Source organism: Gavia stellata, chromosome 14 (genome assembly GCF_030936135.1).
Source record: "Gavia stellata isolate bGavSte3 chromosome 14, bGavSte3.hap2, whole genome shotgun sequence".
Lineage (NCBI taxonomy): Eukaryota > Metazoa > Chordata > Aves > Gaviiformes > Gaviidae > Gavia > Gavia stellata.
In genome coordinates, this window is record NC_082607.1 from 3,250,931 (window position 1) to 3,266,236 (window position 15,306).

At 37.9% G+C, this 15,306-nt stretch overlaps 1 protein-coding gene across 1 annotated transcript; it reads left to right on the forward strand.

The window, feature by feature from the left end:
* The first annotated feature begins 657 nt into the window (after positions 1-657).
* Positions 658-12,434, forward strand: LOC132318180 (uncharacterized). The gene is made up of 7 exons (XM_059824562.1): positions 658-739; positions 1,344-1,449; positions 2,973-3,146; positions 3,922-4,021; positions 8,019-8,107; positions 9,130-9,268; positions 11,211-12,434. Exons 1-7 carry the CDS (start codon positions 658-660, stop codon positions 11,217-11,219), a joined length of 699 nt encoding a protein of 232 aa, XP_059680545.1. The 3' UTR covers positions 11,220-12,434.
* Positions 12,435-15,306: the final 2,872 nt, after the last annotated feature.

Here is a 15,306-nt window from a genome sequence, read left to right on the forward strand (position 1 = left end):
TTTAGGTTGTCTTGGAAAATGCTTCAATACTGACGCCCTCTTGAGAGAAAGCAATACAATATATGGAAACAGATTTGTAGGAATGCAAGCCTTGATCACTGTGTAATCATTTAGATTTATCTCCGATTAACAGTAAATGCTGGATTAGATTCTCTTGGACAGTGGGGAGGAAGGAGGCTTCCATCTTTTTTGAAAGAAAGACTGCTCATAGCATAGTTTCTCTAGCTAATAAATGCATTAGTCATGAGTTTGCTAATGTACCTGTTCATGGCGTAAAACCCCTCTTACAATAGCAATACAGAGCAATATGCTCTGATGCTACTTTCTTCCTGTTGGTTGCCAGGTAGGCTCAGAAGGATCTGCTCGGAGATTTCCACTTCTGACTTTCTGGCTTAATTCTGAATGCGTATCTTCTCATTGTGAAAAGTTATGTAAAATTATACTCAGCTGTATTGGCTTTTTTTGAGTATCGTAATGGTGCTTGGCCTTGCAATGTACAGTCCCGCTTTTAATTTTCTCTCTCAACGTCTCCAGTGATGTCTTGCAATTGCTTGTTTGGTTATCCATTATAGGTCAAGATTTCAGGGACATCTTCGTAAATCATAGACTTCAGTGGCTTTGCACCAGAACCTCTGGGTCAGCCTGTAGCTTGCTGGTATGAGTGATGAATACAGCATTCAGTCCAAGTCCGACATAGGAAGGAAACAGGTAGCAAAGACCTGTTTGAGTGCCAAACAAGGTGACTTTTGATGTCTGATTAAGGTTGTTGATGAGTTTAGACAGCCCTATGCCTGTGAAGTATTGTAAACACTCAACTTCTGGAACGTAATTTACAGCCCACAATGTTTACATGGTAAAAGAGATGGAGGAGAACTGACATTAGTGCAAAACAAATCCTTCTGTAGACCAAAATAAGGAATAATCCAAATGCAAAACAGACAAAAAGTTTTTCATTTGGATTATAATTGGAGGGTTTGAGTCTCAAATTGGTTTCATGATTTTTAGGCTTTGCCAACAATCCAGAGATGATACATAGTGGAGTTCAGATACAACCACACTTAAATGACGCAATAGAAATAATAATAATATAAGCCATACAGTTTACTGGCGGACTGGAAGATGAGTACAAATTCTGAGTAAAATAATTTAGACAGGTAAACCTTCATTTCTCAAATAATTTCAGAATTTTGAAGGGGCAACTCACTGGAAAGTAAAATTTAGTATCATCTACGAAGTACCTCATATGAAGCTTAAATTTCTGATGTAATTAGAAATACAGCCCACTAACAGTATGTTACTGTATAATTACATTAAATAAATATTCGTTTTGTTTTCATTTACAGCCAACTGCACTGGAGTTGAGGACTTTAAGGCCTGCCGGGGTAATACAGACAACTTCTGCCCTACCAATATTTCTTGTCAATGTAAAAATGAAAAAGCTTTTTGCAGGTAGGATATAGGGTTTGTTTGTTTGTTTAAATACACGCTATGTAAATGCAGTTTGTCAAATATATTATTAATGATCAACTAAATTTAGACCCTGCAATGTGATCCATGAAAGCAGATGTTGATCTTCGTTTACAATCTGCATAAGCTCATAACTGTGCTACAAAGCGTCAAATCTGGGATCTGAGTGCAGTGTTTTCTTTTTTTAGAATATGTGTAGGCCATGTAATTTATAATTTAAGTAATCACTATAATCTTCAATTTTCACATGCCCACTATTGTCTCAGATATTTTACTTTAGAACTGAATTAGGCTGTGTAATGGCAAGTTAATTTTTTTCCAAGGTTGATCAAAATTTCTTTAGAGTTAAAAAGAAAATCAGGTATCTTAATATCCTGTTCTTGATTATGTATTTGTGTTTTTCCTTTTTTAAAAAAAAATCTAGTCATCTGAGTAGAAAATCTTGTCTCTGTATCTAGCATATTTGTTTTTTACATATAAGCTTGACCCTTACACTTGACAGGAAATCAGCAAGAAAATATCAGGGCAGTATTAAGAAGCTCATCTGACTACCTGGCAATAATTTCTCTGTGACCCAGTCTGTTTTTTATGCTTATGCAGCTGCCTCCAACTGTAGCCAATATACCAGATTAGATAACTCAGTACGCTGTCTAAATGTTAGTGCAACTCCAAAGAAATAGAATGCTTCATTCTTGAAACTATAAATCATATCCAGGTCAATACAAATATTGCATATAAATTGCAGTAAGAAAAGAATTTTTAGTAGTGGAGATCAAGGTCAGGCTTTCAGAAAAGGTTACCCAAATCCAGAACGTTTGCATCAACAAATGATGCAAAATCCCGATCAAAAGAACCTTCCGTCATGAGGATGGCTGGGGACATTCCATTCTAGTGATATCCTTTGTATTAGCAGATGAAATAATGCTTTGGGAGGGGGGAAAAAAAGAAGCCCTGAATTAATTAAAATAACTTAGCTTTTAAAAAAAGCAACATTCTTAGCCCCTTAGAAGTCTTACTCTTAAAAGCAGAGGGGACATATTTTGCTAATCTACTATGGGTTGTGTTGCTGCGTTTTCATAGGAGGTGCATCAATATTATAACGGTAGATAGCAATGTGACATTTCAATTTTATCTGCGTAGTCTATTCTGGAAATTCAGAAGCTTTGCCATGCTTACAGCTGGCGAAAAGACCTCTGACCTGAATCATGCCATGACTTGGGTAAGATACCCTGTTCTCAACAAAGCTTATCGTCTTGGACTTACTGGAATGCTAACTTGGACTTGGTTCACCCAGAGCCTGGCAGAGTGCATTTGCATCAAATCTAGAATAAGATGGGTATTACTAAGATAAGTAACATCTTTAGACAAACAGGAAAAGTACTGAATCTCTTGACCCCTGTGGTATTCAATAATAAATAATTATATAGCAAAATATTTTCCTTTTTTGGCATTACTTACTTTTAAATTAAAATTATGTTGCTAAAAAATAGTATTTTTATTTGCAGATGTGATTACTTCAGAGTGGACTGGAAGGAGTATTGGTACATGGGTCCCAAATGTAACCACCTTTGGAACACACTAGATTTGATTTTAGTAACTATTCTTCCTGCAGTAGCGCTGGTTATCATCGTTGTTGTAATATTTTACTGTGTCTACTACTGTAAACATGAAAAAGCTGGGTAAGTTACTCTGGATGCAGTTAAAAGGGTTTTTATAGTCAAAATGGAAGTAAAGCAAAAGAAGTCTGATATTCTGATTAATTTTTAACCTCGGGATATTTAAATCAACAAGCTTGCCGTATAGCATCCTCTGCCAAAATATTGTTTACACAATTTAAAACTAAATCAAAGCGTCTTACCAGAGCACTTAACAGTTATTTAGCAATTTACTGCTGCGTGCAGAACTTCACTCTAAGTCGTCGCTTCTCTTCTTTAGGGCTAACCAGGCAAGCTTTAAAGATTGATAAGCACATTTACTACTTTAACACAAGACTACCAAATCTGTCTTGCTGATTTATTTGCTCTTAAGGGTTGGCTTTCTTTCCACAAGTTTTTTTTTTTAAAAAAAAAAAAAAAAGGGAATAAAACCAATAAACATTGACAACAGTCCTGGCAATTAAGCACAATTTCTCCCATTCTTTGGTCCTAGGCATTGGCAATTTGAGCTGCTTTTTGCTTTCAACACTTTATCTCTTTTTTTTTCCCCACTGATACCTGTCCCAAGTACATAGACAATATGTTTTTTTTCTTCTTTCATTGAGCCCCATTAGCGTGTATCACTGGTACTTCCTCTGTCCTGGAAAAATTGTAATAATACATAGCTCTCGCATAGCCCTTGCCTCAGTGCATCTAAACCTATGATATGGCTGTTGAACCAATCTGCAGCACAAATAAGTTCGTCAAGACCCTCAAAACTATTGCTAATGCTCTAAATTCACATTGTTCCCCCAACCAGGAACCAGACAAATTCTCCATACCGTGAAGCACAGCATAACCCTGCATTTACTGCGGAAATGGCTGGTAACGTGGGGCAGGTTTATCAGCAGTCGCCAAGGGTAAGCAATGTTGGCATGTGGGGCATATCACATGTTCCTAATTCTAGTGGAAGTCAGACATGACTTTGTGGTTCAACAGAATGGTATATGAATAGCAAAAAAAGGTCATCTGGTAAGATGAAAGGTAATCTGAGTTTAAAATCTGCCTTTTCTTTGCCCAGTATTTGATTTCCAAGATCATCTAAATACATATGAGAAGGTGAAACTTCATCAAGGATGAAGTGAATCTAATTTGCATAGGAGAAAAAAAAGAACTAGGGATTATTTTAAAAGGATGTTCAAATAAATACTTCCTTTTAGGCCAGTTAGAAGACCAGCATTAAAAAGTGAAATAATTTGGGTATGAGCTCAGGCCACATGCTACAACCTCTACTAGTACTAGTGCCCATGCAAGGAAAGGGGCAGGAGTATGTAGCCAGAGGGGAAGAGTTTGGTACGCTGTCCGGACTTCAACCAGTTCAAGCTGCGGAAGAGCCATGCCTTCATTCAACTGCTCACTAGTTACACTTCACCAGAGGAAAGATTGGCTATTTGTCTTGAAGGTTTTTTGCTTATGTGAGGGTTATCAGCAAAGTTCCATGAGGATTTGAGTAGTGTTCATGTAAGAACAGGTAAAAGGCAGTGCTAATAAGGTGACATGTTTTGCTGATGACACCAGAGTACTCAGAGTAGTGAAAAACAAGCCATACTATGAAGAAGTACAGAAGGCGCGTATAATAACGATTGACTGGACAAAAAAAGACACATGAAATTTATTGTTTATAAATGCAAACTAATGCATGTAGAAAAGCAGTTTTAACTTTGTGTACATGGCAATCATCTCTAAATGAGGAATTAGAACTCAGAAGGGGCGCCTAGAGTAATGTTTTCTAAAAAAGTTTGTTTTCCTAGGGATTTTAGGAAAAAATTGGAAACAATACGAGGAACATTGTAATAACCACTGCGTTGAATCTTAATTACACCTACATTTTGACTACCGAATGTAATTTTGAGCTCCTATCTCAGCAAGCAATGTAGTACATCTAGAATTTCAGGATCATCAGTATTGATTTCTGTGTGAGGAGAGGTTGTGTGAGAAAGTACTATTCCCTGCTTTTAATGTAAGAAGTAGGCGATGTCAAACCAGGCAGAAGTTTTAAACAAACAAACAAGGTGCTTTTTGATAAAATGCATAATCCAGCAGTATGTACTCCCAGTGTAAGTCAGTCTTTAAAAAAATCAGATATCTGTTCAGGCAGGCAGAGGTGTTCAGATTGGATGTGTGCTTTCAGGTAGGTAACGTCCTGGTTGTTCCACTTACTGTGCTGCGGTTCACGTCTCGGAGCAGCCTGCGAATGCACAAACTGATTCCCCTTCAGGTTAAACTAACCAGAATATATGCTTCAATCTCTGATGAACATTCAGTGCCTAGGCCAAACTGGACATATTCTGGAAAGCAAACCCTTCTGAAGGGCATGAAGTGTCAATGTGGGGTCCCACTTTATTTGCTGCTGCGAATGCAGCCACAGACTCCACTCCAGCTCAGTCAGTTGATGACTTAGATGCTTGCTGGCTAGAAGTTACGTTGCTGTATTGACAGTACTTCAGGTATTTACACCGTTTGCATGTTTTTTCTTTGTGCTTCCATTCCTGGCTGTTCTCAGGGTGTTAGGTGGCGTGACTCAGTTAGTCTCTTCCCATATTCTGTTTCTATATGCGCAAAAGTACATTTTGCAAGTACAAGATGTGTACAGGTCGAGGGGCCTAGTAAAGGTCTGATCTACCTTGTTTACTTTAGAGACAAGAAATCAGGCTTATTTTTGTAATGAAGGTGTATGTGGGCACCAGCTGGTGCAGAGCAGCTTAATTGCACAAATCAATTAATTGCACAAACCAGGTGGTACTAGCTGAGAATCTGACCCTTTGAATGAATGCCACACTGTTCTGCAGGCCCAGAGCCCACGATTAAAACTTTATGAAAATTAGAAGTGTTTGTTTCAAATACATTTTATTCAATTGGAAGTGGAATGAAAATTCACAGAATGGGTTACATTGCAATAATGTGACCCTTCTTTCCTTTTCATGTTGAGAGCGATGCTTTCCAGTGGCATTTTTGGTGGCTGGGGGGATCAGTGTTGATCAGAAAGATATGGCTGTACCAAATGTATTGTTTATCTTTGTCATCTCTCAGCTGCGTAATCTATGAATGATAGTGCATAACTGCTTGTAGTACATAACATAATCATTGTTGGCAGAGTTCCAGCCGTATTTCTTTAAAATTCCCTGCCTACTACTGAGTTAGGTTTGGGGATAGATTATTTAACCATTTCCTGGTTTGTTATTTTTTCCTAGAGAGGAGAAACTCCCTAAATCAAAACTGAAATTAAATTACCTGCATCACCTTTGTAACAGAATATTTCACTGGGACCTTTGCAACATTCCTGTGAGACAGAGTAGACAGAGTCATTTATAGGATTACAAAGGTAATCTGTGACAGAGCTGGGGTTTGAACTTTGGTCCCCACGGGGCAGACGCTGCCTTTTCGGCTAGGCTAGCGCTCTGCCATGCCCATCTTCTCCATTAGGCAAGATATTCTTTATAGTAGAGATCATCGCTTGGACTGGTGGGTATCACAAGAAAAGCTGGATAAATCCATTTCAAAAACAGAATGGGAAATAGGAAATACAAAGAAACATGAAAGGGAATATGTTTGTGTGTATGTGTTCATTTCCTCATCTGGTACTTTAAGGGATTATTTTCATCTTAAGGAGTGTATAGTGTCTGAGAAGACGACATTGAAGGCTGTCTGAGAAAAGAAAGAAAATAATCTAGTCTGATATATTATTTCCTGTTAAATATATTTGTAAAGTATTAATATCTTGAAAATGCAGTGGGGAGAAAAAAAAATAAGGCATGAGCCTACCTTCACCAGGAGATGGTGCTGTTTAATTTTTAACTAATTCTGAATTTCGCTCAACTGATGCCGGCATTTTCAAGGTGTGAATTAGACCAAATCCTGCACGCTTTGTTAGAGAAGAAAACCTACTGTAAAAGGAACTGCTTTGGGTAAGGGCTGCAGTGCTTACTACTTTCTCATGCTCCAGACTGCAGGTTGCAGCCCAGCGGCAGTCTGTGGGACGGTTCTGCCCGCCTCATCTCCTTGCTAGATGTGGTGGTCGTAAAAAGCCCATCATTAACTGTCTGAGCTTTTGCTTTCACGCCAACATGGCAGGCGAGTGCGCATATCACTCTGCAGTCTGCAGAGCCCTCACCAAAGCTGTTTGAGAGAGGCAGGAGAGGAAGCTGAAATCTGCATCTGATAGCATCAGCTCCTGCAAACGAACTACCCTGAACGTTGCTTCTCTCCTGAGGGTACCTTGTGTTGAAAATTACTTCAGGTCATTATATTTTTAAACAAAGATACCTTTAGCGAATGAGCGTCACTTACTAGTTTTATGAACAATATAGAATATTTATTTTGTTTCCTCATGATGTTTTCCTTCTTCCGGCTGCAATATGTTTGGCAAGACAGCAGCCAGTCTTTACACGGCAATCTTCAATTGATCTTAATTGTTGATCACTGTACTGACTTTAATTTTGACTTAGTTTTGCATAAATCAGAGGTAAAGCCACTGTTATTTATGGAGCAGCATCTTTCTGAAATGTTTAATCATAAAAGACTCAACAAAACTTCCAAGCCTTGATAAGACCCTTAATACCTGGTTTATTTAATTGTGCAGAGACTTACCTGGGTGGGTGTTTCTCTATCATATCTTAGAGGTGTGTTTTCTGCATTACCCCAAGTATGTAAAGACTTTTCTTCTACTGAGTCTTTTAGATAAATTGAATGTATACATTTGAAAACGTGTCTATAACAAGCAATATATTTTGTAACTGATAAATCGGTTTATACAATTTTTTACACCAAAGACAGCTGCTAACATACTGTACCTGGTGAGCTATTTTTCTAATTTGTTGTTATTTTGCTCTGTGTAACCACCTGATCCTCTACATGTAGGACGTCTGGGTTGGACAAATTCCAAAAGCTATACTGAGAAAACAAGATTTTGATGATGTCCCAACCCCAAGTCAATTCGAGAGTTACAGGTATGCTGCTGGTTTTCTGTCTTTTTTGCTCATTTTCACTTTATACTCTAGTTTGGAGACTAAGAATTACTTTGTATTTTTGCCAGTGGCATGGCAACTGACAAAGATCCAGCAAATGGCTACACTTTTGACTGGATTATTCACATGCGTTTTGTGGCTTGAGTCTTTGATAGAAAAAGGTTATTTTTCTGAATTTTTTTCTTTATTCTCCTCTACCTTGCATAATTCTAACAGCATTGCTGCAAGAATTCTAGGCCTGCTTTGTACGTTATTGCTAAACATGAACGAGCACGCAGGATTAAATTTATCAGCTTGCTGTCTAAGACCACTCTGTTTTCCTAATGTATCGCCAAAAAGAAAATGTGTATTTCTCTTGTTTCTGAAGCTAAATCCTAAATTTATCCAAAAGCTGGTATGGTTTTCCTCTAATAATTACAAATGTATTAATTTGTATTACTTTTTAGAAACGCAGTTTCCTTAGTTGTGATTCCTCACTTTAATCCTCTTCACTAACACCAGCCAACTGTTGCAGTTCCTACCTGCAACTTTTGCAGAGAACTTGTTTACCATGAGGCAAGTAAACGATAGCAGAACGTTTTCCTTATAAGTAGCAGGGTTCTACTCCAGAAACGGACTGGAGCTTTCTAGTATTTTGGTCCATGAAGAAGGTCTGATGGTTTTAATATAAATATTAAAAATGTCGAAGGTATATCCATCATGAATTTAAAACTTTCTCAAAATAATTGTAGGAATATAGGAAATTAGGTGTTATGGCACTGTTCAATGTAAGAATAAGTTGCTTCTTTAAATTCACTTTTATCTGCATTTGCAGGATGAGGGTTTGACAGGAAAATGAACTTAAAAGACAGAACATTTAGATGTCTTAACGGTATTGCCTCAATGTCATGCATGCAGTATTGAGCTTTAGTATTTTTATATTTCAGTTTAAACTAAGACTTTATGTAATTTGCAGTGTACTATTACGCATATTTTTAATAATATCCTTTTTCTCTTTTGCATAGTCCCATGCATCCTCAGCCATTAAGGAGACCAGATCCAGCAACAGACCGTTTTTCGAACCGGCAACCTCAACATGAGACGTTTGGCTATCCAAGCAATAATTTGCCTTATGCAGGTTATGCAGAGGGGAGACAGTATCGGGTAAGTATTAATAGCATACCTATGAATATATATTGTATAATTCTCTGTCTTGGTGCTGAGTACAAATTACCATAATTCAAATTGGTAGTATTTATGTCACTAAGTAAAGATGTGAGCTAATAAGAAGCCTAAAACCATCTTTTACTATACCGGCTGTTTTTTTCAGGAATATTACATACCTGCTAATTCCATTCTAGACTGGATAAATTTTGCGATGTTTTAATCATTTTCTGAGTCATTTACACTTAGATACTACAACTCATGTAAACCGGGTTTTCACCAAACTAAGGGGTGGCTGCCCAAAACAGCCCCTTAAGAACAGACACTGCAGTCAATATAGAGATATCCCTGCAGCTCTGGCAGAGGAGTTACTGGAATTCTATGTTCTAACTCGCTGTACAGTGATGGGAATTTACATGGCTGACATGAATCAATAAATGCCTAAAAGCTCTGTGCCCATTTCACCAATCCTGCTTTTTCATGCCAGCATGTCTTGCGATGCCACTGGAATACTGTGAAAGATCAAGCTATTAGTTTCCAGCTATGCTGAAAACTTCTGTAATGGTAAAAAAGTGCTAACTCTCATGTAGGAAGAGTCTTCTTACATTTACTGACAATGTAAACTTTTTAAAATTTTAATAATTTTCCAAACTCTATCCTGAATAATGATACAACTAAATTTCCACTGGTGCCTGAAAAGTATGACTTAATAGTTCTGTTAGTACTTTCCTCTTACAAAGCACCTTTCCTTTGAGACCCTGGCATTCCTGTTCTCCTGCCTCCACCACTTCGTAATTCAAACTCATGAAAGCTTCATGGAAAGTTGCTATTATATGTTTCATGTACAAATAGTATGATGTACAGAGAAATTAAATTCTTTATTCCAGAACTTATTAAATAATTTCTATAACTAAGTGTTCTAGCAGGCTTCCCCCTGCAACAATTGAATGATTTGTAGACAGATGTATTTACCGTAAGACCTTTCTTTGCCTAAAAAATCAGCCTCATCAAAATTGCTAAATGCGTTAGTCAACTACCAATGTCTTTCTGGCCCAGATCTTGATAGATTAGTATTTTGCGATTACAGATGCTTTATGTACATGAGCCTTTTGGGTTATTTCTGTACAGGAGGTACCAGTAATTGGTGTAAGTTATCAGTAAAAACCAAGCATTTCTCTTCATAACGGAGTTTAAACAAAGACAAAATGGGTAAAGTTTATTGTAAAAAGAAAAATGTTAACATTTTACAAAAAGAAAACTCAACAGTTCAGAAAGGTATATGTTTCAACTGTAGAAAAATATTTAAAAGGTGGGGCCTTTACTGTTAAGTGGAAAAATAATTAAATAACAAGGACTTGTAATGTGCTTTGACTGTCCTTAATTAAGGTGAGATTTTAGAGTCCTGCATTCCTAATTGTTTGCCATTAACTCAGTGGAAAAATGATGAAGGAAAGAAAATACAGCATTTTCCTTCCAGAGTAGTAGTTTTGGTCTATGGATTACTTGCAAAGGATCGCTACAGGGTCAAGAGAAATGTAAGTGGCCATGTCTGGCCATGTTTTGCCTTCCACAATAGCCCTGTGATTTCTTTGGCCCTCCTCTTCAGGCCACAGAAACGTCCTTCAGTTTTTTAAAAAAACACACCTCAGTTAGCAACAAAATGTTCTGCTGTTGCTGCTTTCTAGCTGGTACTGCTGAAATGTTTTTAAATATTTCCAAACCTGTTTCAGTTTGTGTGCACGAAGTCTTAGTACGTTCAGTTATTTGCATGAAAATCACCTCCCAAAGCTATTGGTGAGTACGCATTCAGGAGAAGCACATACATTCAGATACGAATAAAAGAAATATATAAATGTAGTTTGATTAGATACAGATTATTTTAACAGCAAGCATACTGGGGAGCATATGTCACACTACTGATTTAATTCTAATCTCTTCACAGAAATACTAAGTACCAGTGCTTCCTATATTGGAAATGTCTTGGAGTGCTGCGTGATCAATGGACGATCAAATGCTGAGAGATCAGTAAGACCTTGTGGGCTGGGACATAGAGGAAATAGCCATAACTATTAGAAAGCACTAGAAGTTATTGCAAAGAAAAATTCTAGAAGACAATTATAAACAACACATGAGATTAGCATCTGATTTGTTTACTGTGTAATTGATGACAACTTAACTTTTTGTGAATACCTGATTTTACAGTTTACGTAGCTGCTTCTAAGTATTGCTTAAATTGTTGCACATCTATTGGGACATAGGGTTCTTCTGTGGTTAACCGTATGTCCTGTGCCTAAGTGACAAGAAGTACCTATCTCAAAAAGCTGCCCTTCCTCAGAAGAAACTCATGAGAAAGGAAGAAGTCTTCTCAAATTTCAATATGAGAAATGACAAATACGCATGCTAATCATTATTCTTCCTTGATTGCTTCCCAGGATGGTTTAAATCCATATCAAAGGGAAAGGGGGGTAAGGGGTTTGCATTTTTTCATATTTCTCAGGAAGGCTTGTCAAAGACAGCTTTTGCTAGGTACAGTTTTTGTTTCTCAGTGTCCATCTGGCTCACTCATTTAATTGTGAAGTTTGCTCCGCTCTGTGTCATGATCTCCCTCCACATGCTGGTGAGCTATGGTTCCGAATCTAATGCTGTTAGCAGGACCATGAATTTCTCTTAACTGTAATTAGGAAGATTCTTCAGGGCATTGTAGCATGTAGAGCCTGTTGTGCCCTGACTGACGTTGCTTTGTTTTTCCCCTTAGAGCCAATATTTAAAGAAAGAAAACAACAAATTACATAGAATTTAAACTGTGTAGTAAGAATCTGTATTCTTGTTACACCAATTACCTGCAGAATTAGGTAGAACGGAAGGCTCTGTTCTCAGGTATCACCAGTTAGTGTCACTGACACTGGCAGCGTTGTACAACCATAAGCAAGGCACTCGCCTTCCCACTATCCCAAGATGCATCAAATACTGAAGTATTGACTCACGTAGCAACCTCAGCTTACCAGCCCATTCCGTTGTCCCTTGTTTCTTTTTCACTTTGTCTTCCTTTGTCATCTTGTTGATCCGAACAGTTGAAATGGTTTGCCTTTAAAAATGCAGTGACTTTCTTTGTAACTTGTTTTGTGAAAAACAAGAGATGAAAATAAATGAAGCTGTGGAAAATTGACTACCTTGCCACTAACTAACAAATTAAAGATACTGAAGTCCTGGATATATTTCCCATTTTCCAAAAAGTCTCAAGCACTTTATTTTAACATTTATATGAAATGTTTCTTTTCCTTAGTATTAGGTAATATGTGAAACTATAAGACAAAACCAGAATCTTAAGGTTTTTAGAAAGCTGAAAATATTGGCATTTCTTTTACATAAATCAGAATACTCTCCTTGCAACAGCTCCATGCCTTAAGTGCATCCTGGCACTTTCCATGCTCTCCACAACTCTGTTACTGCCCAGACTGTATTGGCTTTCCTGTGCGAGTACATTAGCAGAGAAGCCAGAAGCCTATGCAGACCCCTTCATTTTGCTTCCTGTTCCTTGCAAGTATTTAGGGAACAGCTTCCTGCTGGGGAGAAAAGGAAGGGTGGCTCCAAAGCTGGCAGTTTTTCTTGGCTCTGTAACCTAGCGGCCATCCTAGCTGGTATTCTCTTTGCCTTTTTTTTTTTTTTTGTTTCTCCCCCAATGCAACAAATATCCAAAGTGGGTAAGTTTCACTGGTTTTACTTCTACTGCTGCAAGATATCCATGGGCATTTAAGTCTGGACCTAGCGCATCTCGAGGGCAGATTTGCCAACTATTAAATCATCTAATGCTGGCAGAGGAATTTTTCATGGATAGTGGAAATTGCAGGCACCAAAATTCATTAAAAAGAACCCAAAGATTTTCTGAATGTGGACTGCTCGCAAACCTACATTACAATGTCTTCTGAGACTGCAGAGAGCCTAGAACAACACTTGTACATACCAGTGTTAAGAAATTTTGTTGCTGATAAAAGCAAAAAGAAGCTAAATGTTCATATTGGTAACATCCGTACAGACAGGTTGAAGAAGCACCTTGTTCTGGCATCAGCAGGGGATGAAGCATGGAAGAATGCCATTGCTTTTACTTGTCTCACCCACTGTTCTTTCCGTGGGGCATGTTCAGTAAAAGCATGCTACTATCATCCAGTTATTTTCCAATTTCTATCAGAAATAAGAGAAGTGAAAACGGTTCTCTCTCTGTTATCTTCAGAAACATACAGAAATGGTGTTAGCACATCTGCTTAGATCCTAGACTATCAGTTTGAACTATTTTGACCCCAGAAAGTCAGATCCTAATGTGTCAGTGAATTGCTTTTTTCCTGTCACTTCTTAGCCACCAGTAGTGCCACAATTTAACAAACTCCGGTTGTTGTTGACCTCTAGCTCTGTTTACCAACCTGAAAGTGATCACAGAACCTGGGAGTGTTCTGTTTGCTATCCCACCACTCCTTTGAAAAGGCATAGGAGAAAGAGATAAGGCAATCCTGTCAAATACACATGGTGCTGGCAAGAGAAGAGCTGTCTGGAAGGTATGCACTCATGCTGTTTAAATTGAAATGAATAAGGTTTCACAGAGAATGAAGCTTTCCTCATCAGACTTCAGCTGTCGGCTGTTTAGTCTCAGGCAGATCAAGAGTTGCGGGACATCAGCCACATGGATAGGCACTGCTCCTGCTATACTTAACCACTTGTGGTCAGGTTATCAATATTAACTTCAGGCAGTTGTATGTGAAAGAAAAGTGAGGAAACTGCTTGAAATACTCTGCTGTCACTTCTAAGAACAATAATAATATTAAGGAATATCTTTTTGAATATGCCATCTGCTAAGCATTATGCTTTGGTTGTTTGCCTCTTACCTGGAGAGCAGAGAACCTCTGTAATTCTTTGTGTTCTGAGCTGAAGGGTGAGAAGCAATTCTGGTTGTCTGCTAGGCATCATGGTTATGATGTGCTACTTCCCCGTCAAGTATGAACAGTTTAACTCGATGTATGGAGTGGTATTTTGGCTTTTGTGTGCGTTCTTTGTCATTCACAGCTGTGCTTTTTGATACTTGGATTCCTGTGATCTTGGTGTCTTGGTGGGTTTTTTTTGGTTCTGTGCTTCTAACCAATGCTTTGGATTGATTTTCCTTGTAATTGCTGCCTTGCTCTGCAAATTTGCATGTTGGGTCTGATGTTGAATGTTGTGGCGCACTGTTGGCAATAGCCTTGTTGTTGCTTGTTGCTATTTTGTGCTCATTTTGCTTTTGTGATTTCCCTTGATATTACTCAGTAAGATAGAATCCAGCACAGATGGGATTTTGTTGAAGAAAGGAATAATTTAATCTCTCTGTAGTTCTGCTTTTCTGATTGTATCACCTTGTGAGATTCTCTCTCACCCATTTCCCCAAGTATTCAGTTTTGTGATTTTTTTTTGTGTGTATTTTTCCTCTCATTTCTTAATTGTATTGATCAGTTTGAAATAACTTTCTCATTAGAATGTCTATCTTTTGCTAGAGCTGGAAGAACCGACTAGAATGTTCTTAATACTATATTTACTTCAGTGTGTGGTGTGTTATGGCAGCTTTACCCCACTATTCTATTGCTTACTCCTTAAAAGAAAAAAAAGGGTAGGGGAGTCAAACGTAGGAGAGGTCTCCAAGTTCTACGCTAAGCAGGTGAAAGTCCCGGAGTAAGACTCTTTTAAGAATTCCAGAAGAAAAACCCCTGTAACTCTGTATTTAATTACAATTTATAATTGTGTAGTGCAAAATGAGATTTACTTTCATGATTTTGGTACCTAACCATAGGTGCTTGGTGCCATTTTTGACGCTCTGTGGCATTCCGTCTGATGTCCCGCTGCTGTTTTAGTAGAGGCCAAGTCTTGTGTAGGTCGTCATATCTGCCGTATCCATTTTGGACATCCTCTTAGACATTTAGGCAACTGAATACCACAGCCCATGAACAAAATTAATTTCAAATGTAACCGTGAAGGCAAAACTTTATAACACAAAGATTCATTTCTATGAGTTACCTGTATTT

Excerpts from the sequence above, each read along its gene's own strand:
- LOC132318180 (XM_059824562.1), top strand. The coding sequence starts at position 658 with ATGAGTGATGAATACAGCATTCAGTCCAAGTCCGACATAGGAAGGAAA. Across the intron at positions 1,450-2,972 it reads AATGAAAAAGCTTTTTGCAG|ATGTGATTACTTCAGAGTGG; the intron begins GTAGGATATAGG and ends TTTTATTTGCAG. Across the intron at positions 3,147-3,921 it reads TGTAAACATGAAAAAGCTGG|GAACCAGACAAATTCTCCAT; the intron begins GTAAGTTACTCT and ends TCCCCCAACCAG.